This window comes from Cheilinus undulatus, linkage group 9, assembly GCF_018320785.1.
Source record: "Cheilinus undulatus linkage group 9, ASM1832078v1, whole genome shotgun sequence".
Lineage (NCBI taxonomy): Eukaryota > Metazoa > Chordata > Actinopteri > Labriformes > Labridae > Cheilinus > Cheilinus undulatus.
The window spans coordinates 34162822-34174888 of NC_054873.1; the positions used below are offsets into that span (position 1 = coordinate 34162822).

The following is a 12067-nucleotide window of genomic DNA, read 5'->3' on the forward strand; positions in this document are numbered from 1 at the left end:
TTTTGTGTTTGGAGTTCTTTCATCATCTTGAAGGAGAAATCTTTGAAGCATGCGTGTTTGCATATAAAAATATACCAGTTGCTGAGGAACAGTGCCTTTTGCCCTGGCTGTTGCTGAAGACAGTTTTTCATTCTTCCTGTGAAGCAGAAGTGTGAAAGGTTAGCTTGTGGAGTCAGATGAGTGTTTATACTGGGATGATGATCAGATGCTGCCTGTATCACTATTGGAGACACCACGCCCTTTGTCTAAGTTTAGCCTTGTTTATGTACACACTTAACTTGACATTTTCTCCTCAGCTTTCAGCCCAAGGCTTTATTTCCTACTGGATTCCAGTCTGTAGCTAAACTGGAAATCATGTACTGGCTCAGGTCAGAGAAAAGAACAGCAGTCTAATTTTACTTCAGTCAGTCTAGTGTTCAGAATTTTAGCTATGTATTCATAGTAAATCTATAAATATATATAGGTGTTATGTAGGACTTCTTTACTGTTAAGTATTTGTCTGTTGGACTTGTGACATACAGGGCTTAACAAATTTACTAGACCACCTGTCATATTTGTCTCAGAGACCATCCAGCATCATGAAGTGCTTTAATGCGGACTCTTTCATTTTCATTGAGTTCTCCACGTTTTACTATTTTGAACAGGAATGAGGGATTTCAAACTGAATTCACCCAAATTTGAGCCGGCTCTCTGGGCTTCTCTGAGAAGTCAGAAATTAATCAAGCATAACATTCAACCACTAAAACTCATTTTTCTATTCATGAATGCAAGTAAATAACTATAATTTGACATATTAATCAAGAAATATTAATGTGCTTGACTATTTTTTCAGTTTTTTTGTAAATAAGTAAATTTGAAAATTCATGGATAACAATAATAATGATATTTTAGGATTATAAATATCATTTGAGTTAAAGAGCTTCTACATATTGGTGTATTAACCATTGCAGAAACATAAAAAATGATTTTGGTAATTACCATTGCTGTTAATTTAGGGCAGTTGTGGCATAAACCTTACTTTGGTTAGAGTTAGGGTGGTCTAAAAAATTTGTTAAACACTGTATATTAAAAGTCTTTCTTTGCATGACTATTATCCTGGATTAACTTTTGCAGTCATAGCTAATACTCATTCTTTAAGCATGTTTGTGTGCATGGGCATCTTATGCAGGAGAACAGATTTGACTGTGGTTGCACATACCTCCTACATACTTTCTCAGTGTTTCTGGTGGCTGGATAATTAGAGTAAGACCAGTCGGGTTTTGATGCAGAAATGTTCTCATTAGTCAGGATCAGTGTTCCCTCTGCTAATGATCCAGGGGAGACCTTAAAATCCCCAAGCCCCTTTTCCTCTCCCCCACTTCTCCGCCCCTGCTTTCTAGGAAAACTCATCTCTTAGAGCAATGACTCTTTCTTTATTCCACTCTTGATCTCAAGTACCCCGGTCACTCCGCTCTGCTTCACTGCCCACGGCACATACACTACGAGACAGGACGTTATGGGGGGAGATAGGCGCAAATGGAGCAGAAAGGCACATCTGCATGCCATATCTCAGGAAACACATTTCTCTCCTCTTAAGTGGGTAAATAAAGACAAAGAGGCCTTAACAAGTTTGTTTACACCTTTCTTTGCACTGCGGTAAAGTTGCTCTCGCATTCTCTCTTTCCAAGTGCTCCTGGATCAGTACTTGAGCTGAGAGGGAGGGCTCACTGAGCGCTTAGTTCTCTCGTCTCTCACAGTCAGCTGCTTGAAGTTGTTGTCTGGGAGAAAAGTCCTATAATGCTTGAGAGTCAACACATCAAATGACTAGCTTTTTGTAAGAATCAAATATATAAATAATTAGCCTAGTGTCGTAAATGCAGCTCGATAAACATTACCTAGCTGGTCAAATGGAAGTGTTATAGCTATGTCTTCATCAGTGTCAGCTTTGCCAAATTTTGGTGTGTTATTGAGGAAAGGGCAATTGTTTGTACTGAATGGAAACATAAATTACATCATTCTTAGGTACAAAGAGTCTTTGTGTTCACAGACGGGATTTTCTCATGAAAATGTTTGCCTCACCTAATATTGTTACAAAAGCACAAGGTGTTTTGCTGTTTCCTCAGAAACAACAGAATATGATATTATCCTCTTCTATTAAAGAAACATATGAGATGATAGACGCCATATCCGAGGCACTCATGTGAGACCACAGCGTCGCTATTAAGCACTTTGTCAGACGCATTTGGGAAGTGCTCTCTACCAGGCTAATCTAATCGGCTAGAGATTGATTAGCAGTTAAAAGCCCTTCTTCCTCTGGTTGGAGTGATCCTCTCCAAATGCTGCCCAGCAGGCTAGCTCTAGCTGGGCTGGCCCACCGGATCAGTTGGTGCCAGTCCCACTTCCTGTGTAGGGTTTCACTGGGTGCGATCAATACATGCAGACGGCTAATTGGATGAACATTGACACTCTCATTTCTCTTCTCTCCACTTTATGGTCCAGGGAATAAAAGCTGAATATGGGCTTATAGGGGAGCTTCCTGTCTGTTACAGTAGGGAATATACTGAGCTTATGGGAATGGAGTGTGGAAATAGGCTGCATAATTTCTAAATCTGTGTCAATTAGGTGAATGTGGTGCTACTTGATGGAGAGATCCAGCATTTAACCTGTGAGTGCTGTACTGCATCCCCATATACCCTCCCTCATTCTTGTTTTATCTGATAAAACACTCAAACCAGTACTCAACCCTGGCAGACACTTGATGCTGGTTTCCTTGCATAACCCCTGCTTTATCTTGTCTTTCCTTATTTGTGAGTTTTTCTCTTAGCTGTCCGTTCTGTATTTGTCTTTACAGAATGACTAAGTGTGATGTGAAGAACTACCTGGAGAAGATTTATAACATTCCCGTTGGAGCAGTTCGCACCAGGATACAGTTTGGTAAGTCTGCTCTGCTTTGCACTAGCCCCTACTGAGATCCATCACAGAAGTTTGGAGTATTTGTATTTCTCATAGACTGATAGTAAGGCTACCACTGGTGCTGATTTTATTTCTCTAAACCCCACACAGACATATTCACCTAATTATGAATAACAGACCCCTTCTAGTCCTTAGAACTGAGACCTGATGCAGTCAAAGTAAGTGAGGGGTCCAAAATGAATCATAGAACAGGTATGGTTATTTGTACTAAACAATGTAGGACAATGGGCTTAAATTTACTCTACAATAACGTACAACTCTCTGCCTCTAATGAAAACATGAAACATTAAACACTTTCTTTTGACACCAGGCTTTTTTGTTGTTATACATTTTTCGAGGAATGCTTTCTTTAAGAAAATAGACACGAAATGTTTAAATTTTTTTCTAGATTTGCTGTATCTCTTCTTGAGCATCCACCTTCATGTTGGTTGGTTGATCAGTTGATTGATGAGCTCTCATTCAACCAAAAACATGGTGGTTAGACAGTCATGCGGGTGGGGGCAGAGAAACAGGAGCGCGCAGTGCCGGGAATGAGAGAAGACTTTGGTAAACATAACACACACATCTCGTTCATTTAGCGGTGTGTGTGTGAAACAGTCCATAGTGACTGTTTTTGCACTTATTTTGAGTGTGCAAAAGCACTCTATGGTGGAAAATAACGTACTAAGTTTACCACTGCAGTGTAAAAATGGGCTGTTGCGTTTCTCACACCAAATATCTGATTGATAGGACATGCAGCCAACAGCAGATGGATGTGGGACAGACACGGAGAGATAAACTGCGTAAAGTTGTTGCAGAGGATGAGAGGAGGGAAAAATGAGGAAGTAACAAAAATCCTTGCTTTGCAAGCCGTCCCTGTGTGAGGGATGAAAATCAGGAGATGATATTAATTTCTATGTTGCTTTTATCTGTATATCATTACGTTTGTCATTTTTCTTTCTTTGTTAGTTAAACTACAGGCTGTCCAATTCTTACAGGTGGCCCTTAGTAACACTTGATAGAACAAACTGTAACTTACACTATGCCAGTGCTAAATCAAAAATGGGTTAACTTAACTTAGAAAAAAAGCCAAGAACTATGAGTCTTGGACTTTGTCTTTTTTGTCTTTCTTTTTTTATTTATTTTTTTAACTGTTGAACCAAACGTGTCCCTAAACTATGAACCCAAAACCGAGCTGAACCATGACCTCGTTGAACTGTTGCACCCCCACTTAAAAGTGGAAGTGATCCAAGCTTATTTTCTTGGATGAATGCTCATGTTTTTTTTTGTCTCCAGTCGCAGATCTGACTAAATGTTTAGACATAGTAAAGCAGTAAAGAGATTTTATTCCAGGTTGACTGGACCTTGAGTCGCTGACCTTTTGTTAAGGACACTTGGTGGTGGAGGAACATTACACACACCCTGACAGTACATCTATGTAAAGACCTAAAGCTAATCCAGACTGCTTACAGAGAGGGTGTGAAGGCAGCGGTGTAAACACTAGTTTCATGCTCAGCAATACCAAGCCACAAACATTTCATCCAAATTAAAGTCCTACTGCAGCTGTTGTGAGTAAATTAAACAAATTGTGCACAGAAGGCCTCAGTAAACTCTGTACTGGGATGTGTATAAAACTCTGCTATCCCAAACATTCAGAGGCAGAAAGGTCTTAAGTCAAATTAATATCATTAAGTATCGATATTGGAGTGGAAGTGAGTACTTGTATCATTTAAATCAGCATTCGAAGTCTATTTCTATTTCATAGAGTATTTTTTAAACCTTTATTAACCTGGTGCAACATTTATTTGAATGGCTGGGACAGCCATGGCACATGATGGGAAAATTAAGTTGCCACTACTTAGTCAGACAGCACTGTATCTAATGTAAAACAGAGCAGTGATCAGCAGGCATCAGTCTGATCCTCAGAAATGTTAGAAAGGTGCCATGGAAGGTTAAATATTCTTTATTTTAAGCTTGAGGATTGTAGGATTACTGAATTTAATGGTAACTGGGAGAAAATTTACCTATGGATAGTAATAGTGTTCAAATTTTACCTATCTCTTAAACCTTTTGCAATAACCATATCATGGCAATGTCCCAGTAAATAAGGTCCAGACAGCATGCAATGTTGAGCTCAACATTGAGCTTAACTTTCCTGCGTTTATCTCACTGCATCTGTCACATGTCCATCAGCTGTTGGCTGCATGTTACATCAATCAAAAACTCGGCATGAGGAACTTAACAACCCATTTTACTCTGCAGTGGTAAACTTGGGAACATACTCCGGCATAGAGCATTTAATGCGCTCCAAAAACCAGAGATGTAGTCGCTAATAAACGTGCAGTTTGTGGCCTGACATGCACAACGCCAAATGAACAAGATGTGTCTTATGTGTCCAACACTGTTAGACCACACGAACAAACGGACCACCAAATGATTTCAGACAAAAATATCCTGGTTTACAGCAAACTTGTTAATGACAGAGCCTCCGAGTTCAAGTGTTAATTAAACACTGCACAGTGGACTTGTTACCGAGGTACTACCGTACCGGGAGATTTGATACCATTACATCCCTAATGCTAACATTGACTTAACTTTTATTTTCCATCTTTTTCTGTAAATGTTTATCAGTGTCTAATGTCACTGGTTTTTGATTAAAAGGAGATTCCAGTGATGAAATCTTCACAGGAAATTTTTTCAGAATCATCGTTGTACCATAATAGCCTTATGACTTGTACCATATTTACCCAAACGTTGTGTTTTTCAGATCATTTGCTAAAGACATTTGATTTTAATGTTCAGGGATTCAGTTGTAACATTTGTCCAAAGAAAAAGAACTTGCACATCATTTTAAAGTAATTAAAATAAAGTTCTCGGGGTTATAGCCACTTTTAAGAGCAGCATGATTTGATAGATTTGTAAATTTAAATTTGGTTGTAGTGTTTTAGGTTGACAGATGTTTTTCGTTGTAGGAAGCTTAACGTCAAATTGATTCTTTTTTTTAGACTTTAAGCACTGGTTAGTGGGGATTAACAATTTCAGTTTGTGATGTAGACTGTCTTCCAATCGACATTCAACAGTGGGAATGATTTCTAGCGGCTAGTTGTGGTAGTGGTTAGCGTGCCTGGCCCTCCTTTCTATTAACACACACAGCTGCTTATCTTACAATCTGCTGCTGCAGCATTCCAGCCCCCAGCTGTCCCAGGACACCCCACTCTCCCTTCACACAAACACATATTATTCACTTACAAACTTGCATCTTCAAGGCCCTAAGTGTCCCATCCCCTCCTGCCCCTTTGACAAGGATAATCATAGAGCCAGTGGTGTTATATCACTGACTTAATCCTTTTTACTTCTTATCAGGGAGGAAACAGCTTAGGTTTGCATGGGCTGCTTTAGGGGCTCCCAACAAGTCATGGAATTTGCAAGTTCATGAAAGAACAGAAGGAGTGGACATATGGATGGCCTGTAATTGAAGAGATGTTAAGGAACAGCTGAGATGAGTATGCATGAGCCCCCCTGCCTTAGGGGCCAAAAGGAGCCCCCTCTACCTCTGGAGGAGAGTCTGTGAGGGAGGAGGAAAGAGGCGCCTAGCTTAGCCTAGCCTACAGAGTGGAGTACCCATTAACACTGTTTATTAGGGTTGTGTCATTAAAAGCTAGGGAAAAAGGAAAACCCCTCGGGAGGGCGAGTGGAAGGAAAGCAGTGAGCTGTTGGGGGACAGAGGGGGATAAAGTAAAAAGGGCGGCTCTGGGCCCCTCTGTGATCCCGAGGTGCGTCAGAGAAGGTATCCCTGTCTGCGTCAGGAGTTCCACTCAATTGGCAACGTAAAGACGGGAACCGGCAGAGGAGAGCGAGGGGTGCAAACGACCCTTTCTTCCCTCCATGGGCAGCAGGGGTATTTTGGAAGGAGTTGCCATGGTTACCCCTCCGGCCAGGGATTTGTAACATGATAGCAGGCTGCCAAACCGCAATCTCAAAGTGGGAGAAATTGTGCTTGCGTTTGCGAGTGTTGCATGAAAGCCCTGTCTGTGTCTGTCAGGAAAGGTCTATGTGAATTTAGAGAAACCCACTCTGTACCTATTCAAGATGTATGACTGTGTAAGATAAATAAGTATTATTATTAATTATTATTATCGTGCTAGTAGTAGTAGTAAGTGTATGTCTGTTTTTTGTTTATGGGATGAGCTGGTGGGTGGCAGGGGGTCAGTCATTGCCTTACCTTGCTCTTTCAAAGGTTGAGCCATTTCCCTGTGGATTTCCTCACAATCACACAGAGGCATTCTCTTCGTTACCTCTGTCTCCCACCCACACAGGGGCCTCCAGTTAGCGGGGGGATGTGGAGGGAGGGTGTTTTACAACCCTGCTCAGGGCTTTCCCTGAGCGGTGGGCTGCCTGGCTAGTGATTATAGCTACACATACCACACACACACACACACACACACACACACCCATACACACATAGTAACACACATTTACACACAAATGACTCATTATAGGGGAATGTTTCCCTTGTTTTTCATGTCATAAACTGTTCCCATGGCAACGGCAGTTCCTCAAAGGGCCCGTTTGCTTGACCACCAGGGTCTCATCGAGATTAGCATTCAGCCAAAGATAAACCATCAATACTCTGGGCGTTAGCCATAATATTACAGTTTTTTTTGTAACCTCAAGATTGAGATATTTCTGTGAAAGTACATTTTCATTCATTTGAAGCCAGACCTTTAGCCCTCCTTCTAACACACTGACATCAAAACGCCCCCGCACAAAACACAGGCACACAAGCACTCAGCATCTCCCAGAGTCCCCCGTCTTCCAGTCTTGGAGAGGTCAGACAGGAGAGCGGGTGATGTCATCATCATCTCCAGCTGGTGGAGGTTAACCTGCCTTTCATAGTCAACAAGATCAGGCTCTGCTTCACCTCACCGTTTTCTCTGTCACACAGGAAAATGAACTAAATGCATTGGAAAATATTTGCTGGCCCACAATAAATTACACAAAAAAATGATTAAAAGACACAGCAGAGCATACTCCTGTCATTTTGCTGTCTGTCACCTAGAGGTAAACAGCTTTCACAATATTTGGAATCACAATATTGAGTCCAGCTCAACAAATGATTAATATCGTTTTAGATTATTTTGACAGTCATTTTTGAATACATTTTTATCAGTGGTTAAATACTTAAGGGTGTTTTTATTATTCCTGCAAAGGGAAACTTGTTTCACAGGCAGCAGTAAAACATAATAAAACCAAACATTAATAAAAAAAGACCTAAAATTTAAGTCCTTTGAATACCAAGTTTGAAGATGAATAAATGATCAAGTTTTAGTCCTTTAGATACACTTAAAAACAGTGGTCGCAAAGCTCCTTCCAGTGGGTCGGAATGTGTGCCAAGAGAAAAATTGGATGTACAGTAAACTAGTAAATCTATTCTTTAGTTTTTCCTATGATGATGGGTAATTTTCATTATTGTCTCAAGATTTCTTCTGTTGTGTCTCCCTTTCTTTGGATAACAAAGCTAGTTTTCCCAAGATAAGAGGAAATTCCTCAAGAAATGTCTAAATTTCAACCAAATGTCTTAGGAAAAGGTAGTTACATGTGGAGCATGCATGCATGTCCTTCTATTATGATTTGCTTTTTAAACCTGCTTTGCCTTTTTTCTTTGTTCACTTATTTTTGTTCCATTTGGGGTTCAAATAACATTTTTCACTAAATAATTTTGAGTGGTTAGAAATTTCTAAAAATGTTGGTCAAAATTATTCACAAGGAGGTGGTGGTGGGTCCTGATGTCTGACTAGTTGAGAATGACTGCTTTATAGTGTAAGGAATGATGAAGAAACTGATGAAGGACTGTTGGTCCAGCCTAAAACTCCACTAACATTTTAATTTGTATGGCCAAACAACTGATATAAGCAGATTTTATAGGTAAAATATTGGTTAAAAATATCGTCAGAAATGTTCATATCTGCCTACACCGATAATTCACATTCAAGCTAATATTTACAGCTGCCAATATAATCATACCTATAATATTGTGTATCTCTAATTAAAAACATGAAAAATGGTTACTGAAAATGAAACAAGCACATCTCCATTTCATGTGGCAGTTTTCAAAGATCTAAAATGCCTTTTTTTATCCAGCCGATCGAGACAAAAGTCTATGAATGTTCAGATCCTGAAAATGTGAAACATAAAAACATGCAGAGTTTTGAATTTGAAATATTTTAGGACAGTTAATATTTCTGCTAATGTTTAAAATGACAATAAACACATTGATAAGAAAATTGTTGACATGTAATGTTCCTGTTTCTAAACATATCAAGATTTACTTATTTTTGTAAATATTTTTACATTTATTTTATCGACTCCCAACATGACCTCAGTTGACAGAGTGAAACACTATAGAAGCGTCTTGCTTTTTAATGTTATCTGAAATCATCTGGCTGTTTATTGCCACATTACAAATCTGTTCTCTTGCAGTGTGAATAAGGACACCTTGATTGATAGGAAGCTAAACTCAACTGATCGATATTTATAAAAAATACACGATAGACGAGGAGATTATACAGTGCCACCGTGTGTGTCTGTTCTCACACACAACTAAGGTTGGATAAAGTCATTTTCACCACATTTTCACTGACTGGAACCGAACCATGTGTTAGATCAGCTGTGTGATGCATATTGTACATTTCAGTTGTCCTTACTGTAGGATACTTGTTGCATTGATCCTTGGGAGGTCTTCATTGTGCTTTTTAAGTAAGTAAAGCATGTTGTAGACTGAATAAGGATGACTTTTGAGCTCCTTTTATCAGATTACTCTTCATTTATAGGAAGTCTCAGTTTTCCACAAAGTGTGCAACAGGACAATCTCAGATTCTCAAACAGAATGTATTGATGATCTGCTAAAGTGTTTTTTTTGTAGAATTGGCTCTTTTGCTTGCAGCTCTTTCTCCCTTACCACCTCCCCTTCTGCTTTCCGATGCAGCATCCCTTAGAAGAAGATTTATAACTGGCACTGTGTTGAGGTTTTCTAAACCATCAATGTGCGAAAAACAACATTTATTTGCACAATCAATGCAAAATTTCTTAACTTTTTTGATGAGCACAAAGGACAGCATCCTAAATCTTCTGCTGAGGTTCGAACAAGGAAGAGATCTACGCCATAGTCAGTGATGGACAATGTGTCACAAGCATATAAGGCTGTGTTGACAGTTACAGCAGACGTTGTTTGCTTTCAGTTGTTTTCCCAAGTCATTTACAAGCCTTACCTCCTCAACACTTGACTTGTATGGATTCTTATCCTACGTCAGGATAATGTTGAAAATTTATATCAGCGTCTTTTTACAGAGGGATGCAGCGATGTCCAAGAGGTCTGGACATTGATCGTCATTTAAAAAATGTTTTGAACAGTATAATCATTCATTTTCATGCATTTCTGTAGCCTACATGCATGCTGTTGCATGATCTCTCAGCCTGCGTCTCCCTTTTCTCTCCTCCATTTTGAGCAGCAGTCAGGTACTAGCATGACACAAAGCCTACGTCACCGCTCAAAATCAAGATTATGTTAAAATAACATACAGTCACTACTTTACTGCATAACCACGTGTTATGTTTGTATTTTTTTATTTTGACAGGCTGTAAAAAGGCTGAATTAACTTTGTGATATAAGAATGCAAATGAACAGGTTACTGGTGCAAAGCTACAGCTGTAGGAATTCATGCTAAAAAGTAAAATCAAGGTGTTAAATGTGCCTTATAAACACTTAAATAGATTTAAAACAAAAAGGACACACAAATCATGATTTTAAATTGGCAAGAAAATTGGTTCCATAAAACAGATCAGAATGCAGGAAGATAAATGTTTGATCCTTAAATATTCTGGGAGTAGACCTCCACACCTCCTGGTGCAAACTATGAAATGGCAAAGTTTAAAATATTAAATGCATTGACCAAGGTTGTTGCAGAAGAAAAAGAAAAACACCTTACTTATGAGCACAGTATTTGTGCACTTGAAAAATTACATAGAGAAAAGTTTTTTTTTCTGGTCATTAACTCACAAATTTGTCTTTAAATGTATTGAAAAAATTGTGATAGAATTGAGATTGTGATCTGGCCATTAAAAAAATCATGATATATTTTTCCATATCACCCACCCCTACTACAAAGATAAGCAGACTGACCAACCAGCTCATACATCTAAATACCATCTGTATCTCACTCGTAGGTGATCTGTTCTAAGAAACCTGATGGGGGCATCCTTGAATTCACTCATTATCAGCTTGCCCAAATTTTTGCTATCTGAAAACAACAATGTGAGCTTGACACAGTGTGACTTTCTGTTTTCTGTTTCTCAGGCTCCAACAAGAAGAGGAATCACCTAAACCAGAAGGTTAAGCAGCCTGACTATAAAGTAGCTTACGTCCAGCTGGTGAGGATACACAAACACATTTACATACATCCCTCTACTCCAAGTCTTCTTTGGTTGTTTTGTTGTTGGAGTAGCATTAGCTTATTGACTCCTGTCCAGTGCACAGTGGGAGGTGGAGACCTTTTCAGAAAAACACTCTTTCTCCCTCCTGACACCCGGCCCTCAGTAGGCTGTTGTTTTTGTTTCTAATTGTTGAGCTTTCATTATTAAACACAACACCAAGGGGTAAAGGGTATTTTGGAGGCCTCGGGCCTTTAGCTCTTATGTCAATGGCTATTTTTTGAAGGGGGACTTGTTGGGTGAAAGAGGTGAGATGGATAAATTGAAGTCCACCCCTAGAGCCCTGAGAGAAAGTCTGACTTAAGAGAGAAACACTCATGTTCCCTCATGATGGTACGAGCAATCTCATATAATAAAAACATCAGTGCACAGATGTAATTAAAAGATTTAACAAACACTGTCACTGAAATTGACACATAATCACACATATCTCTCCTTTCGCTCTTGGGAAAGCAAAAGTGGTGGTTCCTGCAGGCCTTAGGGATGAAGGTTGTCTTTGCTCAGTTGATTTGTTACAGGACATAGTGGGACATGATTATCATCTGATATGGCTCTTTTTTCTCTCTTTGTTGTGCTATAAATGGAATGTGAACAATCATGAACACTTAATGTGTGTGTGTTTAAAGCGACACTCCCCATGGTGGCGTGG

At 39.4% G+C, this 12067-nt stretch overlaps 1 protein-coding gene across 1 annotated transcript in view; it reads left to right on the forward strand.

The window, feature by feature from the left end:
* The window catches only part of mrpl23 (mitochondrial ribosomal protein L23), a 65722-nt gene that overhangs the window by 17839 nt on the left and 35816 nt on the right, over window positions 1-12067 (forward strand). Inside the window, exons 3-4 of the mRNA XM_041794857.1 lie at window positions 2831-2913; window positions 11285-11358. Of these exons, the coding sequence (XP_041650791.1) occupies window positions 2831-2913; window positions 11285-11358 (157 nt within the window). The remainder of the gene's footprint in view (window positions 1-2830; window positions 2914-11284; window positions 11359-12067) is intronic.